The sequence below is a fragment of the Stegodyphus dumicola genome, chromosome 4, assembly GCF_044657685.1.
Source record: "Stegodyphus dumicola isolate Sdum_Otavi_A_Nest chromosome 4, ASM4465768v1".
In the NCBI taxonomy this organism is placed as follows: domain Eukaryota; kingdom Metazoa; phylum Arthropoda; class Arachnida; order Araneae; family Eresidae; genus Stegodyphus; species Stegodyphus dumicola.
Window position 1 is genome coordinate 198,397,345 of NC_140771.1, and position 25,245 is coordinate 198,422,589.

General features: G+C 34.6%; 1 protein-coding gene across 2 annotated transcripts in view; it reads left to right on the plus strand.

Moving 5' to 3' along the window:
- LOC118205162 (tRNA (34-2'-O)-methyltransferase regulator WDR6) overlaps positions 1–25,245 on the plus strand; it is a 104,277-nt gene that overhangs the window by 51,708 nt on the left and 27,324 nt on the right. For both annotated transcript variants that reach the window (XM_085815901.1, XM_085815900.1), the window contains exons 14-20: positions 1,013–1,168; positions 1,257–1,331; positions 18,006–18,194; positions 18,781–18,847; positions 21,428–21,490; positions 24,442–24,609; positions 24,693–24,888. In XM_085815901.1, coding sequence (XP_085672027.1) covers positions 1,013–1,168; positions 1,257–1,331; positions 18,006–18,194; positions 18,781–18,847; positions 21,428–21,490; positions 24,442–24,609; positions 24,693–24,888 — 914 coding nt within the window. The remainder of the gene's footprint in view (positions 1–1,012; positions 1,169–1,256; positions 1,332–18,005; positions 18,195–18,780; positions 18,848–21,427; positions 21,491–24,441; positions 24,610–24,692; positions 24,889–25,245) is intronic.

A 25,245-nucleotide genomic window follows, 5' to 3' on the forward strand; every position in this document is an offset into this window, starting at 1 on the left:
GATGATTATCCAGAGCAGGTGTCATCTTCAAGGCTGAAATTTCAGTGCTTCCAAATGTCTTTCGAACTGTGTCATCAGAAACAGCATTTTTTCCATATAAGGCACAGATTTTAAGAGCAATCTGACTAGCATCCCCCCACCATTTTTTTAAAAATAAAAGTATAATATGACGAAAATGAACGTTTGGATTCTCCAATCTTCGTACTGTACTGAAATGAAAATTATACCACAACACATCTTAAAATTATACAACATGAGCAGAAAAGATTACATTTAAACAACTTCTTTTTTGATCAAAATCACTCCGTATCAGCAGGAACAAAATAATTAGAAGAAAACATGCTTTGATTTGGAAAAGCGCAGAACTTTTTGGATGGCCCAATGAAATTTACAAGTAATATTAACTCTCTGAGCAGCATGAACAGTTTTATTTGGAATGCAGTTTTGGTATGTATTAGATTATAATTTAAAATATTTTGCTTTCTGACTTTCTTTAATAGTATAAATGCCATCTTAATGAATATAAGTTTAATACAGGTCTTCATGACAGATCCAAAGACCCACACTGTTCAGAGGGTTAAATAAATTATAATATAACAGTAATGTTTAAACTTGTTCTTCAGTAATTGCATCTAAAGCTAACAAAATGGGGGAAAAAATATCTACTAAACTTAAAATTTCAGTGTCTTGATGAAAATCATTTCTAAATTTTCGCTGCTATGTTTTAAGTAAAGCAAATTACTACAAAAACAACCTCGAATCTGTTTTCACTGTTGATAACATGTAAATACATTTATGGTTAACATATCAAATGTTTCGTATAGGTAAGCTTTGCCATTTTTTTTATAGGAGATTGTAATGTATATTTTAGTGCTTTTAGTTTTTTAATCACTGCATTTGAGGTGATGTTAAATAAAAATTGAAAAATTTGTTTTAAAATTATAAATTCAGAGTAGTATTTAGTTTAGTTATATTATAAATTATTGATTATTTTTTTCCTGTAATCGAATAGGGAAATCCAATAATGACATTCAGCTGTATTCATGGCGAAAATGGAGTTACTGATATTCAAGAGCATAATTCTTTAGTCTATTCATCAGGTCGAGATGCTCGAGTTCTTGTATATTGTATTTCAAATGGTTATTTGAAACTGCTTCGCTGTTTGAAAGTATGGATACTGTTTTTCATCTTCAAAAGAATTTAATATAATGTGTTGAATGTTTATAATTCTCAATTACACTTTTTCCATTTCATAGGGACCTTATAATTTAGAATGGATTGGTAAGATGCTGTTTTATGGTGATGACCTTCTGCTACTTGGATTTTACACTGTAAGTTGATGATTACATATTTTAGACAAATGCTTTATTTAGACAAATTCATGAGTTTGATTTAATTGCACTCCAAATTGATTGAAAAACATTTCTTAAGGTTTGAAGTATTTATTGAGAGATCAATGCTGTCAAAAGGGATCATTTGTTAGAAGTAAGGCTCTCAAAGACTGGTATGACAAAATGTCCAAAACGTTTTTGAACAAACTGTAATATATTTCTGGAAACAATGTAAAAGCACTGAAATTGAATTTGAAGAGTTGGTTTAGGCCTGAAAGAAAATGGAAGCTTCTTCAATGGATTGGTAATTGGTTATCCCGACTTAATGCAGAAGGCAATTGACTGCTTGACATCTGTTTATTGAAGCTTCCATTTGTTAGACCAATGTTTGGGTCAAGGTGAATCTATATATGAACTTCATGAGAATACAGTTTTTACACAAGTAACCGTATGATTTATTTTCATCTTATATCATGTCTGAAGTGATCTTGTCTGAATTTTAGTGGGGAATATGTAAGTTGAGTTAGTAATATTGAATTCATGTATTGTTAAAGATTTGGCTTAGAAGCTGACTTTTAACATGTACATCATGTTTCATATTAATTAAGAGAATATGTACATTATGTCAAATTTCTGAAAAACTAATGAATAGATTTTAATGAAGTTTGATATACATTTTCATTTATAACTGAGAAAGAGATGTACCATTAAAAAGTCGTATTGTATTTGCATGATTATCAATAAATCTCAATGTGCAGAGATGTCCAAATTCCACGCTGTGTTATTGAACTGAAAATAAATCTAATGTAGGGTATGGCCCCTTTCACAGCCATGCAGGTTGTGCTGCTGAAGTACATGTTGAAGCCACTTAGTTTTTCCTAATGATTTTCAATTTATCACTGATGTTGCCAACTCTCACTGGGATGACGGTCTTCGCTAAGTCGACAAGTGCCCAGGCTACTGGTACTCCTTTCAGGCTGTTACAGTTCTTAGGATATTCCACTATGCCATACTGGGAATTTCTGTTTTGATTTGTGGATCCAGGTAGTAAAAATTTCTTTCTTGCTAGTACTGTTATATTGTCTTGAGCTAATATTTGGTGGACGGATTTAACTTTAATTCTGAACAGGATTATTCCCTGAGATGCAGAATGCAGTTTGATACTTTTAAAGTTCAAGGAAAAATTGTATTTCCTTAGAAAATCTATTCTGAGTATGCAAGAGTGTGTAAATCTGCCACATAGGACATGTGATGGTCAGCAACGTTTCCAAACATGATGTTAACATTTAACTTTCTATCAGTGTCAATCTTATCACCAGATTCTGGAGGGTAACACAGGCCAGTGTACATTTGAGTTTATTCACTGAGCCAGATCTTTTTGAATGGTTTATTTATGGTAATATTGGGTTGTGTATTGTTGTTCATATTATACGGAATTCCATTGATATGTCCCATGGTAAAAAATATGTTACTGCTGCCACTCACTGCTGAGATCTGACACACTCTAAAATGGAACTTTATAATATCTAGCACTCAGCGACATGGGCACTAATTAGTTTCCTCCTCCTTTGCTGGGAACGGGCTAAGTTTCTGTGCCTTGGAGTATTTTGCAGTTCCTTTGTACATCGCCTACACCTCCACAGTTCCAGCACTTTAGGGTTGGTTTGTTATTTATTCTCCTATTCTGCCTCAAGGCACTGACTTGCCTGATTAAATTGTCTAGATAAGCAATTACTTGATCCACTGTTTGCTGGACATGAGCAGCTCTGATCGGTCTCTACGGGTTGCTTGCTGGGCTGCCTCGAATTTCATGGTGTACACTAAAGTGCTTTTTAAATCCTTGACATCTGCCATCTATGGGACATTCTGAATTTAAGGATCTCGGATGCCATCAATAAAGTACTAGAGGGACGGGTTTTTTCCTTTTTTCTGGTTGGCAGTCCAAACATGCAAAATGAGACAACCTGTCAACATCCATAGCAAGGTCCTAAAGTGTTTTTGTGATTTTCTGTTGGCGAGATTTTAACAGAAGCCTGCTGTTGTCTTTTAAACACTTCTTGCCAAAGCACAACTTCATCACGCGAGAAACAGCTTTGTCTAACCAAGTTTAACCTCTGGTTTTCGGGTAGAGTGTAGACAATATCCACTCCATCTGGTCTCAGAGAAGTGGTAAGGTGGCAGGCTTAGCTGGAGAAGCCTATCCATTTGCCACTATAGAAATTTGAGTCTTGTGTACTTTCCAGGAGGTCTTTCCATCATATGTGGATAGCTTTAGAGAGGGACGAGAAGGCATGTCTAGGAATTTAAAAGCGTCAAAAGTGTTTCTTGCTGTAATTATGGATTTCTCTAAGCTGTCATCTACTTTGGTGACTGCAACAGGAACTCTGTAATCAATTCATTATTCGACAACAGAAACTATTTCTTCAATATATTATTCAGTGACAAAAATTCTTTCTTCAATTTCACCAACTTTGTCTTCAGCTGGTCTGGTTTTTTTTTTTTTTTTTTTTTTTTTTTTACAGAATTGGTAGGGATAATGTTTCTTTAGGATTTTAGACATTACAGCTTGGAAAGCTTAGAAGGATTTGAAGGCAAGATTTATAGACCCACGATTCTAGAAGATTTGAGAAATATGTGACAAACTGAAAAATTTCTCCATGGTATCAACATGTAATGTATTTTACAGAAAGTTTGCAATGAATTTCTTAATTTTTGGGAGAACATCTGGAAGAACAATGAAGTGTTCAGCTGTGTCTATTCTGCCTTTTGTTGTTCCAAATTTGTTTTCTATTATGGCAGTAATTACTCTTTTTATTTTCTCTTGACCTGCTTTAGTCTTTTTTTTGCCCACTTTAATTTCTTCTTGGCCTGCTTTTATCTCTTCCAAAATCGGAAAATTTTTCGATGATTTTTTTTAAAACATCATAACATTGATAAATTTCATTAAAATAATGGTAATATATTGAATTATATTTAGAAAATAACATTAAAATAAAACATTTTTTATTTTTCGCTGTCATATGAAGTTTCATTTTGGCAACTTATACAATATTTTAAATATGAAAAATAAACAAAATATAATGCTATAAAGCACAATTTACAAAGCAGCTCTTAGCAAAAGCAAAATTAGCTATGTAATTAATTAAAAATGTCTTCTTTTTAATATTTGTCAAAGTAAGAGTTTTTCCCATGTAATTGTCTCAGTCAGAGTATTCAAAATTCTCAAAATATGCATGAGTTTTCTCTATAAAATTAGTTTTACAATTTTTCCTTCCTTTTTTGTTTCCAAAATATTTCTGGTTTTTTTTTTTTTTTTTTTTTTTTTTGTTACAGAATTGGTAGGGATAATGTTTCTTTAGGATTTTAGACATTACAGCTTGGAAAGCTTAGAAGGATTTGAAGGCAAGATTTATAGACCCACAATTCTAGAAGATTTGAGAAATATGTGACAAACTGAAAAATTTCTCCATGGTATCAACACGTAATGTATTTTACAGAAAGTTTGCAATGAATTTCTTAATTTTTGGGAGAACATCTGGAAGAACAATGAAAACATAATATTAGAATGTATTCCTTCTGATACTAGAAACTTAACATGTTTATCTTCTCTTTATTTTCTCTACTTTTCACTAGACAGAAGCATGGAAAATATCAAAAATGCTTCTGATCTTATCACATGGGCAGGCATTATAGAAAGGGATTTTTTTATTAATAAAGAAATTGAAAACTTACAATTTAAAAGATTCATCTAATATTTCTTAATGCATCATACACATAGCTGGCACTAGGCATTTTCCCACCTGATGCAATTTCTGTGGAACCTAAGTTCTGCTGCCTATTGCCTTTCTAAATTCTGCTTCCAATGCTTGCTCTAAATTCTAAAAGTTTTGCCATTTCTAGAATTTGTTGTTCGGTGTGTCTCTAAATTCTAGAAATTCTGCCACATCAGCTCTGTAACTGGCCTTTACTATATATATTTCGTATTGTTTCTGAATGTTCATATTACTAAAGAAATAAAAATAGCCGATTTTTCTGTACATTCTAAATGCATTTAGTGTTTTTTAGAATAACAAATCCTTAATTAAATCCAAAAATTCTAAAATGAAAAGGAAACATGTTGAAAAAAGAAACTGAGTACATAAAGGAAATTATTCTTCAAAGATATGTGCAGTTATTATTATGTAAATTACCCAATTGTTTATGATTTTGACTTTTACTATAATTTCCCATTTCTATTTCCTCATATGATAGAGTTATTAAGCCAGATTAAATTAAAATTAAATTGTATAATCTTTGAGCACTAGTCCACATTATCAGTTTGAATTTGACTGTTCTTGTTTAATTACATCACCATGAGCTGTAATTGATTTTGTTAACAGGTGACAGGTGACAGCAGGACAGGGCACCCGGACGGCTTTCTATGACTACTCGGGTATTACCCTGGCCCTGCAACCATCTTGAGTCTTCACAGTTGTAAGATGCTTTTATGTTTATTGCAGGTGCCCTATTCCGGCCTGCAGAGGTCTATGCCCATTTTTTCTAGTTTGGCCATTATGCATTTAAGCTTTTGCCGCGTGCCTCGATGTTTTATGAGAAGGCGTTTGAAAGGCAGAACATTGGTAGTTGGGAATTTTATGTGCCATTCTGCTGTTAAGGGGCACTCCGTGACATAATGGTCTGGTGAGCCCACGTTGCCACAAACACACATATCAGTTGTTGCTAGACCCCTTTCTGCAAAGTACGTCGGAAAGGGGCCATGGCCTGTTATATATCGCGTGAGGTAGGGTGATGAGATGAGCCGGTCCACCTCTACCTTGGGCAGGAACTCATATGCTCTGCGGCCTTGCGGGATTTGGTCCCATTCATTCTGTTTCCAATGGCCAATTTCCAATGGCGGACTCCTCTATTTGCCTCTTTAGGCATGACCGGGGCAGGGGCACCTGAATCTGCTCCGTTTCCTCATTTTGGGCAGCCTTCTTGGCAAGAGCGTCTGCTGTTTCATTTCCCTGGATTCCGGCGTGCGCCTTCACCCAGGAAATTTGGATTCTCATTGACTTTTCTTGTAGACGGAGGACTTCTTGCAGGTGCGAGATTAGTGCGGAGCGCTGGAGAGGGTTGTTGATAGCATAAATGCTTGACAGGCTGTCAGTAAATATCGTAGCTCGACTCTGCTGTGTGTCAATTGCCCATTTCACTGCCTTTGTGAGGGCAACTACTTCTGCTTGGAACACTGAGTTCTGTGCTCCCAGACGGCCCTTCCATTCCTTTGCTATGTTTCCATTTATATAGGCTATATAGGCACTGCCTACAGCGTTATCAATTTTTGACCCGTCTGTATAAAGCACGGCCCCTGGTCCATCTAAGCGCGGGGTTAACGCTGGTGAGTGGAAAGTCCTTATGCCCAGTCCATATTCCGACGGATGTGTGCTTAGTTTGGACCTGCGTGTTTCGTAGACTTCTGGCAGATAGGATGTATCCCCATATGTGCATGGCTGTTGGAGTTGCGTCACCTTTGCAATCGAGGCTTCCTGCTGCGCTTTGATTGGGAGCGGCATAAGCCCTGCTAATACCGAAGTGGCCGCAGTCGACGTTGTCCTATAGGTCTTCTTTATGGCCAGGACAAATGGTCGCTGTGCACTACTTAGCAATTTTGCCTTTCTGACTGTCATCGGGGCTGCCCAGATGGCTGCTCCGTAGGTTAGGACCCTCTCCACGACAGTGGAGTAAAGTATCTTGTAGATATTGGGCCGAAGGCCCCAGTGCGGGCCTTGCATTTTTTGCAGATTGTTTGCGATTCGGCGAGCCTTTTCTCTTTGGGCTTTAAGGTGAGGCAGCCAGGTGAACTTTTCATCCAATATAATACCCAGGAGTTTTAGTTCTCTGACCCTTTTGATGGTCTGCCCATTAAGCTGGATGGTTGGGTTTCTTATTAAAGTTTGGCCTGGTTTATGATAAATTATATATTTCGATTTTGCCTCAAATTATTAGCTTTTTCTCCTGACATAGCCGAGAGAAGGTATCAATTACATCATTGCAGTTTTGCTGCAGTTCATCTCTACTCTTGCCGCCTACCACAAAGGTCGCGTCATCCGCTAAGGCTACTATCTGGGTATGGGACGGCCATTCGTATCGTAGGATGGAATCGAAAGTTGCATTCCACAAGTCTGGACCCATGCACGATCCCTGTGGACAGCCTTTTGTCTGGCTTCTGGTTATGACACCGCCAGTGTGTGTTACTATGAACTTTCTATTGGACAGGTATTGCTTGAAAACCTGCAAGAGGTTATCAGGGATCCTTGCCTGGTGCAGTGCCTCTAAAATTGAGGGCCACCACAGAGAGTCAAATGCGCTTTGCAGGTCCAGACTTAGGACCGCTGCATGCCGTTTCCTTTCATGCAAGTGGCTGATATAGTCTCTTATCTTTGATAGGGCAGCAATCGTTGAGCGTAGCTCTCTGAATCCATATTGTGCGTCAGAGATTGCCCCACTCTGCGTCATATGAAATTTAAGCCGCTGGACTAGGAGCTTCTCATAGAGTTTCCCTATTACCGGGAGAAGACAAATCGGCCTAAACGAGGATGGACTGTTTGGATCCTTCCCTTCTTTCTTAAAGAGCACAACCTGCCCCATTTTGTAAGGTTCCGGAAAGCTTTGCAGTGCTAGCAGTTTGTTAAAATAACGCGTGAGAAAGCCGGATCTTGCTTTATGTATTGCTCTCAAGATTGGATAGTCTATTGAGTCCGGACCAGGGGCTTTACTTTTCAGGAGAATTTTGATCGTTGCGGAGACTTCCTTCTCCGTAAATGGCATATCATCTGGGACAGATGTGTGCAGCGTATAAGCCTGGTGGTCGGACGGATCTGTAATATCCTCTTCCGGAAGTACGGCGTCAAGAATTGTCCTGAGCGTGATTTCTGTTATGTGTCCAGCCTGCTGCCCTGCAAAGGCTCTTAGCTCCGGTGGTCTGTAAACTTTGTTCGAAGCTATCTTGTGGAGAGCACCATAGACTTCTACATTCTTAGTACAGAACTCCCTCCAGCTGGCAAGTTTTGCGGCTGCAATTGCCCTTTTGTACTGAGCTTGCTCTTTATTATAAAGAACACTAAGGGCTTGCCTCCTGTCTGGGTCTCTTTCGCTCTTCATCTTACGCCTAAGTGCCCTGGTGCAATTGCGCTGTGCACGGAGCTCTTTCGTCCACCAGTTTGCCACTCTTAAAACTTTTGGTGATTTCAGGCCTAGGGTGGCATCACAGATAGATTGAATATCTCGTATCATACTGGTAGTTAAGTCGTCAGCATCCTTTATGTTCTGACATTTCATAAGTGCCTCGTCCACCTGCCCTAGTACTGGTCCTAGCCTGCTTACAAGTTGTTTTAATTTTCTGCCATTGGTTCTATAACGCTTGTTCATAAACTGCGCATGTGGCTGACCTATCTGGAACGTTATATAGCGATGGTCCGAGTTTGAGGGAGTGTCACTTACGGTCCAGTGCTGTATTTTCTGAGCCAGACGCGCTGTTGACAGAGTAATGTCGGGCCATCCTTTTCCCATTTGGGTCTCGAAGGTCGGCAGACTGTCCGGCACATTATGAAGAATGAGTCCGTTGCATGCAATGCAGTCCACAACTTCTCTACCTCTTGGGTCTGTGGTCGGATATCCGAAGTCCTCCGCATGAGAGTTAAAATCTCCTGCCAATACATGGTGTGCATGCGGGTAGGACGTAAGGATATTCTGCAAGGCATCTAATGTGGGAGAAACGTCTACTGTAGGTGGAATGTAAACATTCATGACCAGGACACTCAGTCCCATAGCCTCGACTGCAATTGTGACCATGTCTCTTGACTTTGCTAGCACAACTGGCAACCATCTGCTGTGGCAACAAACTACTGCCGCTCTTGTTCCCTCACTTCCTGAATCCTGGATGACGGTCCATTGGAGGGGAAATTCTGCTGCTTGCCCTGCATAAAGAAAAGGTTCTTGAATTAAAAGGAAGTCCGCCTCTTCCTCCATAGCATATTGCACTAGCTGTGCAGTAGCCGCGCGCGCTCTTTGGAGGTTGATTTGGACAAACTTGAGCACATTGCTTTCCTCTGTTCTTGAATTCACTTCCATTACTTTTGTAAATTAATTGACTTTTAAGGTAAAATTACTAACTGTGAAAATACTTGACTTGCTTCCTAGAGAGTTGCGCTTGTTATTAAGTGAACTGGCTGTTGTAGTAGGTAGACGATGCCTTGCTTGCTGGGCTATTAAATTAGTTGTCCTCACCGTAGTCAGTACGTGCTTTAATCTTCTGGATGTGCGCATGGAATGTTGGGCAGTTTGCTGCGTACGCTGCATGGTGTGTATCCACTTTAACTTTTGAATCTCTGTTTGCTATGATGCAGTTAATGCATTCAGAGCAGTCCGCCTTACATTCATTAATGTCATGACAGCGTCCGCAGTAAGCGCAGTAAGGCCTGTGGCAGCAGTCTTTCGACGTATGTTCCAGGTCCTGACAGCGGAAACAGCGCTTGGCTCCTGTAAACTCATAGATACTATGTTCCCTCCATCCTTGGAACAATCTTCGTTTGGACATGAGGACATGAAAGGCACCAGGGGTACATTCAATCACCCACTTTGTGGCTCTATTCCTTCTGTCCGGGCGCTTGAAGAGGACTCTACACTCTTCATTCCCAAGATTGCAAGACTTTTGTAGCATTTCTTGTACTTCCACCTCCGAGGTGCCGTATGGTACATTGTCGATTGTGCATTTCGGTGTTCTCTTCCGTGGTATACGCGTGCGTACTGTATCCTTTAGGTTATCGTGCTGAGCTAGGAACTGACTTATCTTCTGTACTTCATCCTTGTTGTTGCATCGCACCGCCACACCTCCACTACTTAAGTTCGTAATGCCCCGAAGGTTGACACACAGATCTTCAATTTGGACATGCTTTTCTAGTACCCCGCATATAATCGCACTCTGTTCATCACGTTTAGGAGGATCAGCAGTGTCGGCATGTTCGTGACTTTCCTTTTCCATCTCCGCTTTACCGCTTGCGTGTACGTAGGTTGGCCATCTTTGCCTTCTATAACCGGGTGCTCATCCTGCTGTATAGTATCTTTATTTGCATGGAGCTGCTTCACCTGTCTTTTTGCATTTTGCTGAATCGAGTGAGCAAGTTCACAACAAAGAACCGTCGACGTGTTTACTCCTATGTCTGCTAGGGTTGGACTCTCTGCAAGGTGTGGGCCTCTCAAGGCTAGCGTTTCCAGAGCGTCCAGAGCACATAGCAGTCGCTCACGAAGATCTTGAGGTAGGAGGAATTTGCCCCTTCTATGAGTGCTGGCTGTCTTTCTTATAAATTCGTAGAGCAGGTGAACTTTGCCTTGATGGTCTTGGTCACTGTCGAGTATCTCTTGCGGATCGAAATCCGACCTTTGCATCTGAAGCTCTCCTTCCGACTGTGCAGATGAGTTACGTGTCATTATTGAATCACCGATACACGTTGAGCACTTTTCACTTAATAACACATTTATATCACTTTCACGTTAACACTTGTATCACCTTAATCACTTTAAATCAGTGTTGATGGAATTCACCATGTAATATCACTTTCAGGTAAACACTTTGGATCACTTTTAAGTACGTTAAAACACTTTAAATCACACTATAAATCACCGTTGACAGAACGTAAAATTTTAAATCACTTTTCGCGTAAATCACTTAACACTTGAAAACACTTTCACCATACAATATCAACACTTAATAACATTTTAAATCACTTTTCACCTGTGCCACGTACATAACTTTCACGTTAATTTGACACAATAACACACTTTTCCACTTTAAGAACACCACATAAATGCCTTGTATATTATTAGAAAGTTCTGGAATTATTGCTGGGTTGGATGTAACAGGTACATTTTAATACATAAATATAGAGTGCTATAATCAATAGTGACCAGCAAGTAAATTGAAGACACGCTAACACTTTGGATCACTTTTAATCACGTTAAATAACACTATAAATCACCGTTGACGGAATGTAAACACTTTAAATCACTTTTTGCGTAAATCACTTAACACTTGAAAATACGTACACCGTGCAATATCGAAACTTAATAATACTTTCACGTTAACACTTTAAATCACTTTTCACCTGTGCCACGTACATAACTTTCACTTTAATTTGACACAAAAATATACTTCCACTTTAAGAACACCACATAAATGTCATGTATATTATTAGGAGATACTGGTAATATTGCTGGGTTGAATGTAACAGGTACATTTTAATACATAAATTTCAGTGCTATAATCTATAGTGACGAGCACGCAAATTGCGGACACGTTAACACTTTGGATCACTTTTAATCACGTTAAATCACTTTAAATCACACTATAAATCACCGTTGATGGAATGTAAACACCTTAAATCACTTTTCGCGTAAATCACTTAACACTTGAAAACACTTTCACCATGCAATATCAACACTTGATAACACTTTCACGTTAACACTTTAAATCACTTTTCACCTGTACCACGTACATAACTTTCACGTTAGTTTGACACAAAAACACACTTCCACTTTAAGAACACCGCAAAAATGCCTTGTATATTATTAGGAAATACTGGTATTATTGCTGGGTTGAATGTAACAGGTACATTTTATTACATAAATGTTGAGTGCTATAATCAATAGTGACTAGCAAGCAAATTGCAGAGAAATGCACTTGGCTGCGATACTTCTTCTGTGCATCAGCTGTACACTATAGGTAGTTCTGCGGAGTAATCCAATTGATAAACACAGGCACAGAATTAATTAAAAAGCACACACACACTGCATTAATCACTATTGTAGAAGACGATAATCCTAAGTCCTGGTAATGCTGGAAAAACAGTAACTTTTGAAGTAGCAGACCGATCTTCTTCAAATTTACAATCTCATACAGCCCATGGCTTGAATCAGAAGAATCCTTTTGAACAAAATCGCTAGGCCAATTAGGGGCTTAATTAGCGATTCGTTTAATTGCCTCCAGTACCTCTTTCTCCCTTTGTTGACAACAGGAAATCACTCGGGTTAACAGGCGACGGGGGGTCGAATGCTTCTAACTGACCGTAGGGACGGGGAAAAGGTCAAAGTTAACGGTGAAAAACTTGTAAAAGCAATTAAAAATCAATTACTCGGCATCCATTGACCGCACACATACATAATTACTGTCAAATTGCTCAGCGTAAAATACCGCATCCGACGATACTAAACACCAGTGACATTGGGCAATGGCAGCTGCTATGCGAATCTGGAAGCACAGTTCGATATGAATTACCACGTGCACGACGCGTTGAGGCTGTAATTAGTCTCTTAGTAATTACTGGATGATCCGATCTTGACGAACTTGGTGTCTAATTAAAGCTGAACGTCTTGGCTATACATAGCAATTAAAATTAAGACGATCCGCTGAATATTTCCGCTTCTAATGAGGAAAAAGCCGGAGCTCATAGAAACAACCTACACTCGTCCCTCTAGGCGGGGATACGTATCGATTTTGTTAACATCAGAATTATGTTTGTTCTAAGTTCTTTTTAAATAAGAGGCTTATTTAAACCTTTGTCTGATATTTTAGTTAATTTCAGACATAGCGAAAATATGCTTCACGTCTGTCAGGGGTTTTGGACTATTTAACTTTTACCTGATCAATTAAACCCTCATAGGTACATTATGGAGAGGTTGACAAGTTAGGAGATAAAGCACGCAGAAACTAGCAAGAGCATTGGTTTGCATAGTGAGACAAATCTCTAATTGTTTGAAAAAATGCTTAAAAGTAAAGAAAATCGATATAAACGTTACAAAACATAAATGTTTTGTAGCTTTTAATGTGTAATTATCTTAATATCGTTTAAAAATCTGTGTCATAAATTACATGCATTTTAAACTGTGAAATTTTATTAGATTTTGATTTTAATAGAGCTTTTTTTAACAAATATTGTTAAAAAATAAAATTTAATAGTGGTCATGTAAATCTATAATGACAGGTTGTCAAACTGCCTAATTTAATTATTTAGAACTAACTGCTTATCCTTAAAAATTATCTCCACATATTAAAGCGAATTATTGCCTTTCATTAATACTCACTGTGGTCGCAAGATAAAATATAAAAATGTAAAAATTCAAGTAAAACATATTCTAATGCATCTACTGAGACTTAAAATAATACAAAACAACATATCACCTCCGGTGCTTTAATGGCTTATTGGAACCTTAAAGTATATTAACTGGGTTACAACCCCTGGAACTGTACACGAAGCTACAACACTATCTGCATCAAACAGAGCCTGACTAACTTTCAACACTTGCCAACCTTGCCTACATCTTTTCATGTTTGTTATAATCAGCAGGTCTCTCTCTAGACAAGAAGCAGCGGTGACAACATTCAGTCTTTTGTTATGAATCATGTTGATTATGATTTTACTTCTTATTTTAACCTATGCAGTTTGACATAAAAATCTACCTGCTTATTTACTAAACCTCTAGACTGACCAAGTATGTGACAAAATAAGACATAAAAAAAATCAACATAATGCTAATTGTTAGTAAAACGTAAATGTCACTTATCTTCTTTAAAATATGACAAACAATCATAAGTGTAAAATATTTAATGCTACTTGATAAATTGCATAAAGTTTATTTTATTTTCAAACTTATTCACAGTTATGTTAATTAATTCATGTTTAGCAATAATGCTTACTACTTAGGGATCTATGGTATTACAAAAGTGAAATTCAGGCATAGATAATATCTTCAATTGAATTATTCAGTTCCCATTTGCTTATAGGTCCTTAATTTTTTTTCATTAATGGTCCTTAAAAGTCCTTAAAAGTACTTAATTTTCGTGTGCAGAAATGTGTACGAACCCTGATTCAGTCTAAATTTTGCACCAAAAATTATTGTGCACATGTAGGTTCACAATGGTTTGAATGCTCTCTGAACTCATGATAGTTCGATAAAATTTGTTTTCTCAAAAGAAACACTTAATAGTTTTGGAACTTTCCGTAAAATTATTCATACAGCTCTTCTCAGTATGACAGAATACAGTAGTTACACTTCAAACTACTGAGAATGTTAAACACAATGCAGTGCAAAGAGCATTTAAAGGGTGAAGCTTGCATGGAGGTCTCTCAATACTTTGAACTAAAAATTGAAAATTGAAGCTGTCAGTTTTCCCCCAAGAAATTTTCAGTATCTTCAATTTTAAATTGCTGGAAGGTTATATATAGTTATAGTTACATATAAGGGCCTAATACAGTTACATATAAGGGCCTAATACAGTTACATATAGGTGCCAATTACAGCTATTCAATTTCAGTGCCAGTTACAGTTACACAGGAATTGGATCCAAATGGCCATCAAGTTTGGTGACAAAAATTAGTCACCAAAACCATCACAAGCCTGGTGCTGTCTTCTAAATTTAGTGAGATAGCCATTTACTTTAGTGTTAAATAAACTTTTCCCTGCAACCTTACTTTTCCGGAAGTTAGCATTTTTGAGGCATTTTATGCTACAATATACAAGAAATACTACAATTTTACATATAATTTCACTAAAACTATTTGCATATATACAAAATTTGTAACAATATATTTAGCCTTATATGTATGCTGCAGTAACCTTGCTTGGTAATATATATGTATTTTTTGCACTTGGAATGAAATGTGCTTTCGCATCTTGTGGGGCTTTTTTCACCAAGAGCTGCTATTAAAAAACTGAAGTATTCCTGAAAATTGTTATTTAAATTTAAAAATAAAGAAGTACTTCATTTACAGAAACTTAATGATCATTAGGCGAACGTGTTTGAAAGGGAAAAAAAATCAGTGATATATCATATTACAGTACTAAAGTATAGTAAAGTCTTTAATCCGGACGTCCATAATCTGGAATAATCTATAATCCATACCTCAAAGCTACAAACTTTCTGCACATGCGTAAAGGCATAATGCATTTACGCATGTGCATAATACCTTTACGCATGCACATTTAATGTATAACGGATGGTATAAGCTAGGCTAAAATTATCTATTTCAGTTAATGTTGCAGATTGCGTTGTTCCTTAATCTTCTAATTGGATCCGGCTTATTATTTTTTGCAGACTGTTAGAGCAATTTTATAAAAAGTAAGCTTGAACTTTCGATTATGTCAAAAAGAGTTTCCGATTCTGGAGCTGCCAAAGGATCTACAAAGCAAAAGCATGTTTCGATATACCACTTCCGATAGTGAAGAAAGTGACAGAGAGGTTATTGAACACGAAAAAATTTTGATTGACAGGTTAGTCGGTATTCTCGACACAGCAATTACAGGACTTGAACAGTGGAACTAAACAAGAAATTATTTCTGTTTATAGAATTAAAGAGAAAGTATTAGAACAAAAAAGGAAGCAACTTAAACAACTTACATTGAAAGAAATGTTTAATAAAGTAAACAAATAAATTTTAAGCTTTTTTTTTTTGTAAATTTTGATACCCTCTAGATCAAAATTGCTCTTTATTTCATAAATTACGGTTTCATATATTTAATTTTATAATTTCTGCATGCCATCTTACCAGATTTAAATTGATGATCTATAATCCGGAATTGCCAAAGTCCTGACGAGTCCGGATTAAAGTCTTTGTACTGAAATAAACAAATAAGAATTCTACCATATGTTTCATTGGATTTTTTGAAAAATTATATAATTATTTTCTCTTTCATTGAAGAAATAAAAAAGAATTAATTTTCAAATAAGTGCTATTAGTAAATTTATCCACTTCCATTAATGTATCATTATTCATCTCTTTCCTTTTTTTCCTGAGCTCAGAAACACAGTTCATAGAATTATGCAGGTGCAATCCCCTAATCAAATATATGTGTGATTTCTGTAGAGTATTACTTTTTCCATTATTGCTTTTCTATTTTTGTTTTTTGAATAAATGAAGTTTGTGAATTATTTTTTCTCAGTAGTGTTAATTTTTTCTTCAGCATTCACAATTCGGCATTTTCATTGTTAATATTCTGTTTTGTTTTGTATGTATTCTTTTACATGTTCCTTCTTTTATGTATTTTACTTTATATTTCTATTTTTTGTATTTTAATGTTTTTATTTTGTGTTTACGTATTTTTATAATTGTCAAACAGGCTCAGGGCAAGAAAGCTTCACATTAGGAAATTCTTCATTTTAATTTAAGCAAGCAAATTTAAATTGTTACTAACTACAAGTACTAGATGTTGCTGTAGCTTTATGTGTACTTCAGTGCTATACTTTAAGTTTTGCTTTCATTTTCAGTGGTATTATCTGGGAACATCCAATAATTTTTATTTCTTTTGCTAATATCAGAGAATGTAATCATTATGCTTACAAAGAAATCAGTGTGGAAATTCATTATGCCAAATGTATGTGATGTTTTTTTATGTCCACAGAAGAGATGACTGTGTCTGCCAAGCAGTGTGAAATAAAGTCCTGCTGATTTGAATGAAGCTCTTAAATGGATTTTACCCTTTTGCTTACAATAATGTCCCTGTTTTTATAGATGTTTTATCTGCATTAAATTGTACTGGTAACTGAATTTTTTTGGAAACAAACACATGTTTTAACTCATTCAGGATTGGTAAAAGGAGAAAGAAGTACACCACCAGTTTGCACATTCCAGAAGTATATGTATGATTTTCCTTGTTAAGCCTAATTTCATTTACAAACTCATTTAAAATCACTACTGCAATTAAATATGCTGAAATTTATAGTTTATTATCATTTATATTATCTGAATATGCTGTAATAAAATTTTCATATTGTTTCAACAAAAAGCAGTTGTGAATTTTAAAGAGAATATTTTCATTTTAATAAAAAAAGTTATACCTGTACACTATTGGGGGAAAAAACAGACCCTTTAAAAACTTTAACAAATTACTAGTAAAGCTACTTGATTTGTCTAAGCAAATTTCATAAATATAATGGAATGAATTAACTATTTGCATTTATAAAGTCGTATCCTCCCAAAAGAATCAGACTCTTGTATTTGTTTACATGTTCAGATTCCCCCGATTCAACAAAAATAAAACTTAGAACTGAAAGTGCATATTGAAGGCCAGTGCTCAGTGGAACATAATTCAAAAATATAATAAACTTCAACTGCCATTTAGTGTCATGTAAAAACGTTAATCAAACATTCTGATTTGAAATCACACTGGTGTGATCACGGGTCTTAAGACTCGGAAAGGCTTGTCACATATATGATACCATGGGCTGTGAGTGAAGAATATCATGATCCTGAATAGAATAAAGTGGTCAGCCAAATCTTCAGATTTAAATCTGACAGAGAATATTTGGGGTGGATATTTTTTGGAAGAACTTTTGTATGATGCGAGTCTTCTAAGAAAAATTTTAAAGATTTAGAAATTGCTTTGTGGAGAAGGGGAACTCACTGCCTCGTGTTTTAATTATTTTGATTTTGGGTATGAAATCTAGTGTGACATCTGTAGTAGGATTAGGATTGCCATATCCTGTATTATAGTCAGAAACTTTAATTTGGAATTTTTTAACAGTTTTATACTTCTATGCATTCTTAATATTTTTAAGGCACATTTTTATCAAACTGCTCATAGCTTTCAAAAATAAAAAAGTTTTGAACTCCTTTGCTTAATAAAGATATAATATTTTTACAGAAATATTTTATGGTATGGAGCACTCAGCTTGAAAGTGCCATTATGACAGTTGAGTGTGGAGGTGGTCATCGTTCTTGGGATTTTCACCTCAGCAGTGAAGGAAAAGCCACATTTGTTGCCATTAAAAAGAAGGATATTATATTCTCAGTTGAAGATCTACATTTTGCACTTAACAATTCTATATTAAAAGTAGGCCTTTTATATAGAATTTAAATTTAACATTTTAAATATTTTTCAATTCCTTGCTATTAAATTACTTTGTTAGTGTATTTCTGAAAAATCTATAGTTATTTGAAAACTGTAAAAAAAAGAAAACAAAATTATATTATTTTATTTTATGAAGTTTCTGTGTCAAATTAATATTCGAAAATACAGAAAATATAAGACAGTTGACTGTTCTTATTTGTTTTGTTTTGTCCAAGACGTTATCTCAGACATATGAATAGAATATGAATTAGATAATATGCAGTATGTTCTAATAGCTATTTCTAGTTTATATATGAATGATTAAACTAGCATGTGAAAATGTAACTATTTTTCTTTTATCTTAAAATAAATGCTTCTCACTTAAATTTACTTTGTTTCTTACCTAAATTTACTTCATTTTCTTTCTTACTTAAAAATGTACTGCTAATATATTTTTAATCTGCATTTCTTAGAAATATATTGCTAGAAGTTTCTGTTAGTTTAGTATTAAGTTTATATTAAATTTTACTTTGCAGCTATTTTTAGGTATTCTTTTCTAATAATAGTTCTTTGTTTCTTTTTCTTTTAGCTGGGCATCTCAGGGCAGAAGTTTTGTAACATGTGTTTCTTGTTTAACTCAAGATCACATTCTTGTGGTAAGGACTAGAAAACAATTTTTTTATTAAAATTTTATGAAAACCTCCACATTTCAATCATTTTGAATAATGCAACTTAAAGTTCACTGCAATGATTTTTTTTTTTTTTAAATTTTATTCTGTATTTCAATAAGGTGAAAAACTATGCAGAAAGTGTAAAGTTTTTGTAATGTGTAAAACATTTCTTTGAAGGGAATGTGTAGCTAATAAATGTAGAAAATTAAATGAAGAGACTGCTATTAATTATTATGTCCAAATTTTAACATTGTCATTAAGAAGAGAATTCTTTGATAAAATCGTTTTTTAATCACAATAAGTTATAATTTCAATATTCAAAATATTGAAAAAAAATAAAGTTCCTGCTGAGACCTGTTAGATTACCTGTTGTAGCTTAAAACATGTTATAGTGTTGACAAACCTGGTATTTAAATGATGAATGAAAATAACAGGTTTCAGCAGGTACTGTATTTTTTTTAATATTTTAAAAATTGGAATAATAATTTGTTCTTTAAATGGTATATTTAATCATTCTACTGATTTTAAAAGATATTAATTACAAATCTGATGAAATGTGAAATGACAAAATTTATGTTTCAAAAAGTAAGGAGTATTTACTGTCTCAAGCAAATGTCTTATTTGGAAGTTATTATTTATCTGCCTCATAATTATAAACCATATTTAAGGTTAAGAAGTATTAAAATTTGCTCTTCTTGTGAGGAAAAAATTAATTAAAAGAAATGAATATATTAAAGATCTTCACACTGTGCACATCAGTTTTATCAAAAAGTATGATAACTATTCTAAAGTACACTCATATCCATAAATTAAGGATAATTTGGAGTCATGCAGAAATCGAACTCTAAAATAAATATATCACCTGTAAAATCACTATACACATCTTCAAGAATCATATACAAATTTCAGGAAGTAACCAGATGACACCAATGGTACATCACAATGACGAGAGTGTAAGAGAGTGATATATAAGGAATACAGGCAAAGAAGTAAAATTGTTCGCAGGCGCTTTATAAGCATTTCATTGCAATAACCGAATAGTTATGACACAAAGGACGTATTTGGATGATTTTTTACGTGGTAGAATTATCGGCCGTCTGGAATGTGGGCGTACCCAACTGGAAGTATCAGATGAACTTGGAATTGCCTAGAGTGTCATCTCCAGGCTTTGGTAACGATTCCAAGATGATGGTAATGTGAGTAGACATTACAGCACAGGTCACCCCAGAGTTACAACGCCAAATGAGGACCGGTATTTGGCAGTTACTGCCAAAAGAAACAGGTGGAGCACAGCCTCAGACCTGTCTCGTCAGCTCTCTTCAGCCACTGGTACGACAATTTCAAGGCAGACCGTGTACAGACGCTTAGGGCAGATTGGTGTATATGCTCGTAGACCTGTCAGATGCGTTCCACTTACTGCAACTCATTGTTGCCTGCGGTTAGCCTGGAGTAGAGAGCATGCATTGTGGACACCACAGCATTGGGCTTGTGTGATGTTTTCCGACGCGTCCAGGTTTAGCTTGCAGTCTGATTGTCGCCGGACTTTTATATGGAGAGCTCCAGGTACCCGTTACCACCAATAAAACATCATTGAACGACACCGTTACGGTGGTGCAGGAGTGCTCGTTTGGGCTGAAATTATTCTGGGTTCCAGAACTGACCTGCATATTCAAATTGGAACCATGACAAGCCAAATCTATCGGGACATCATTCTGGAACAACATGTACGTTTGTTTCGGGGCGCGATGGGCGCACAATTTGTGTTTATGGATGACAACGCCCGTCGTCACCGTGCAAACATCATAAGCAAATGCCTTCAATCGGAGGATATCATCCATATGGACTGGACAGCATTCTCACCGGACTTGAATCTAGTAGAGCACGTGTGGGACATGCTTGGTCGACGAGTTGCAGCCTGTCATCCTCCTCCTACATGTCTACAGGAACTTCGGAGAGCATTGCTTTTTGAGTGGTGTAATATCCCCCAAGATCAGATCGATAATTTGATACTCAGCATGCCTAGGTGTTGTATGGACTGTATTGCATCGTCTGGGAGACATACAATGTATTAACAATCATATCAACCATGTAATATTGGTTTTTTGTAAATAGGTGTTTTTTGTAATTTGCTCCAGGGAGAAAAAATTGCTAATTTTTTTAATATATCAAACATATAGCATCTTTTTTTGCTCTTTACCTTTTGTTTAATAAATAAGCTTTACAAATAAGTAAGATTTGTTTTGCTTCTAACTCTTCCTTTGCCTGATTTTGCATTATCCTTAATTTATGGACATGAGTGTATTTAATTATATCAATTCATCCAAAAATTTTGAAGTCCTCCTGAATGCAGCATAAGTATAAATTCTAAGTCCAATAAAGCAGCTGAAAATACTTAGACAATTTTAACTGAAATTCCTTAGCTGCTTGGAGGAATAAATTTCGTTTTAGTGCATTTTTACTATGTTCTTTTTTTATTTTTTCTTATTTTGTATTAGGAAATATGTTTCATGATACTAGTAACCATTTGAAGATCTTACAGATGTTGAAAATTTTACATAATTGCAGGTAACTTGTCTGTTGTGGCATCTGGAGGGGAAGATAATATACTACAAATACTTGGCTTTTATAGTATCCTTAACTGTTTTCTTTCTATTTAAAGGTATTAAAAGTATTTATATGCTTCTCAGTTTCATCCAGCAGCTTGCCATATTTTGCTAGTGATGGAATATTTCTAATTATTAAAGTAATTCAAAATTTATTAATATATATTCGAGTAACTCCTCAAAATTATTTCATTTGTTTTTGACTTCATTTTCTTTTGAAGTAATTTCATCTCTATTATTAAATAATGAAGAATTTGTATGTATGTATGCTCCTTGTGGTGTGGAAAAGTGGTGGAACTTAGTGCCACCAAATTTTGATCATACATAGAAAATTTGGGCAGACTTTTCTAGTTTGGTCATCAGTGAGAGTTGAATATCGACAAACTTTTTATTGTTTATTATCACAACCTTGCTAAACAGTCTAAAATTATTTGAACTGGTGGAAGATTGATTGGGACAAAGTGTTATCATTATAAACTTCTTCCATCATATCTTCACAGTTTGTAAAAAAAGTATGATATTCATTCACTGTTCCTCATAACTTTTTGATCTGGCTATCTCAGATGTTAGTTCAGGAAGAACCTGAAAGAGAGCGAAAAAGGCAATATTTTCTTCCACATGATAGCAATTTATTTTAAAAGGATGCAATATGCTTTTGGAAATTATCTTGATTCGGGTATTATTGAGCACATTGTGTATATAACTTCTTTGTTACATAAGCTTTAGTTTTTTTTTTTTTTTTTGATTGATTGATTTTAATTTAGTACATTACATTTTAAATTACTTGTTGAGATATATTTACTATGCAAATCTGGATGTGGATGCATATTTTCTCAAGAAGAAATAATGTATCACACCTTCCAAAGTCCAATATCTTGTGCCAATGTTTCTCTGGCAAAGAATTCGGCATACATGGTAGGAAATTCAAACTTCTTCAGAGGAAATAGGTACTGGAGAGATAATTACCTTGTTATTACATCTTAAGCTTTTCATTACCTGATAATTTATTTATTTTACTTGCAGTAAATCTTTTATTTGTACATTACACAGTATCTTATAATTTACATTAGGGCTTGCTTTTCTAAGCACTTTGCTTTATTGTAAACCTTTTATTTGCTATATATTTTAAAGTATTTACACAATAAGTCAATATAAATTTCCTTGGGTGTTACTGAGGAGTCTGTGTAATTCTGGTAATTATACTGTTCTGTGTTTTAAGTAACAGCAAAACTGGGCTATTATTGAAATTTATTTTCTTCTGTCAAAATGAAACTGAATTCAAACATAATGTACTCTAAAAATTCTGATATTTCATTAGCCTTGTATCACTGCTTTATTAATATAAAAGGTAATTCCCATTAATCAATAAAATTTATATATCATAACTAATATTCCCAATAATTAAAATAGTTTCATTTTAGTGGAAGAAAAATAGATTACTTTTAACAATATTAATCTTTTCACTGATTTCGCACAAAGAGAATTCTTTTGCATAGACCATTTTATTAGTAGTATTTGAACTGATGGCAAAATTCTTTTTAAAGTAGGATTGTTAGCAGAAATGATGGAGAAGAATTTTGTAATTTCCAGGAACTCAAAATGACTGTTGATACTTTTAGAAGATTTGATAAGCTGGCTTGTTTTTTTTAATGAAATAATGCTAACTTAGTGTTTTCATTCTTTTACATAAGCAGATTTCTTTTAATTGCAAATAAAATATTTTTGGCATCAGTGTTAATTACCTTTCATGTAATTTTTGTGTTTTATCCATCTGAAATTAAAAAAGTGCTTAAATGGCTAAAATCTACATATCCTGATAGTCTAAGCAACTACTGTACAAATATTCAGCAACATTTCAGAAATGCTGATTTTCTACTTCTAAATCATCATTCTATAAGGTTTGATAATTGAACAAGAAAAATTTTTGTATAGAAAACTTTATTAATGGTTAATTTGAAAATCAAATCTACAATTTTTCACATTAGTACCCTTACAGTTCAATGCAGTTGAACCAGCATTTCTTTCAATATGCCGTCGTCATATTTTTTTAATGTCCTCAAGATCATGAAATTAATATTATATTACTACAGATTTCAACTTTGAGTAAGAAAAAATATCTCAGGGTATGAGATCCAAAATGTAGAGTAGAAGTGAAAATGTAGGAATCCCTTCCTGCAATCAATTATTACCATGAATACTGAATGAGCTGGGGTATTCAACCTCTCATTGTCAAATCTGGTCTTCCCACACTATTCACTATCTTAAACGCTCCAAGACTTCACAATAAAAGATTGTATTAACAAGCTGGTTTGATGGTATTAACTTTTTGCTTATCAAACCACGAATTTCAAAAATTTCTTCACTATCTTTGAAATGGTGAGCCTCTTCATATGCTGCTTGTGATAAGCAATGCTCACTTAACATATCATGCAATTTGTTAGATATTTTAGATGGTTTTCCACTTGATCTAATAGAAAATGTAATAATCATTCTCTGCTAGATTTTTATATCAGCCTTTTCCATTACAAGCATTCCAAAGATACCAGCTTAATGGATTTTTAACTTTGCATCCCTGAGACCTACAGTCAAGCAAAGTCGTTGGCACATATGTTTGCTTTACTTTGCTCATATGGATTCATGCTAATGTTGCCACTTCTAGAGTTATAAATAAATTCTTTTCATTTAATTGCCGTACCTCATCTCTTTTTTCAAATAGATTTTTAATTTGGTTGTTTCCATACATTCTCATTAATTTTGAAAATCCCTCTTGAACATAAAATTAATTCTTCAAAATAAAATTATCTTTGGGAAAATGAAAATATATATAGTAATTTATTTACATTTATTTATATTTTATATGCATAATTTAATAATCATTCTCTTTAATTAGTAATGAAGAAAACTTCTAAGTGATGGAGGAAAATTATTAAATTATTTACGTGTTATTCTTATTATTTGTTTCTTAACCCCTTTCTGATGGAACTAGCAAATCATCAAAAATTGTTTGTTTGCACAATCTATCTGGTCATTTGTCTAGCATTCGAACAATAAAGAAAACTGAAATGAAGGAAAAAAATGCTTATCTTCTTGTATCTGCAGGTGGTAGAGCTCAAATTATGTTGTGGAAGATTAGAAATGATGATAGTAAGTCTTAATATAAAAAATATAATTTACTTTTATATGCAGTATTTGATATTCATTATATATTCATAAAAAATGAATTTTAGATTTAAGCTGTAAAGAATTAGCTACATTCATTTTATCATTTGAGGAAAAAAAGGGAAAAAAGCGATGTAAAGAAAAGCAAGAAATTGAATTTGATCCTCAAACAAGACTTATGGATGTTTCATTGTGTTGTCCTCAATCCTCATATGAATTTGAAAAGTACTTAATAGCTGCAGCTTGCTCAGACAGTTATTTTAGGTTTGTTATTCATAATTCCATTTCAGTTCAGTTTTTGATGCACTTATATTAGTTGTTAGTGCTATAAATATTCAAAAAATTAACAATGTTTTATAACAGTGCCTCTATTAATGTGTATTGTATGTTGCTACATTAATAGTGTATTTTTGTTTTATTTATCTGTCCTATACATATGAATTTGAGGGATTCTGATGATTTTGTTTAATCTTCAAGAAACAGCAAAACAATAAAAATATTGTTAGTGTACTGTGTTCATTAATTTCCAAAATCAGGTTTAAATTCCAATGAATGGATTGTGCAATAGGTATGTTGATGCTTTTTCACCATTTGTAACACAAATATGAGTCAGCTTTACTT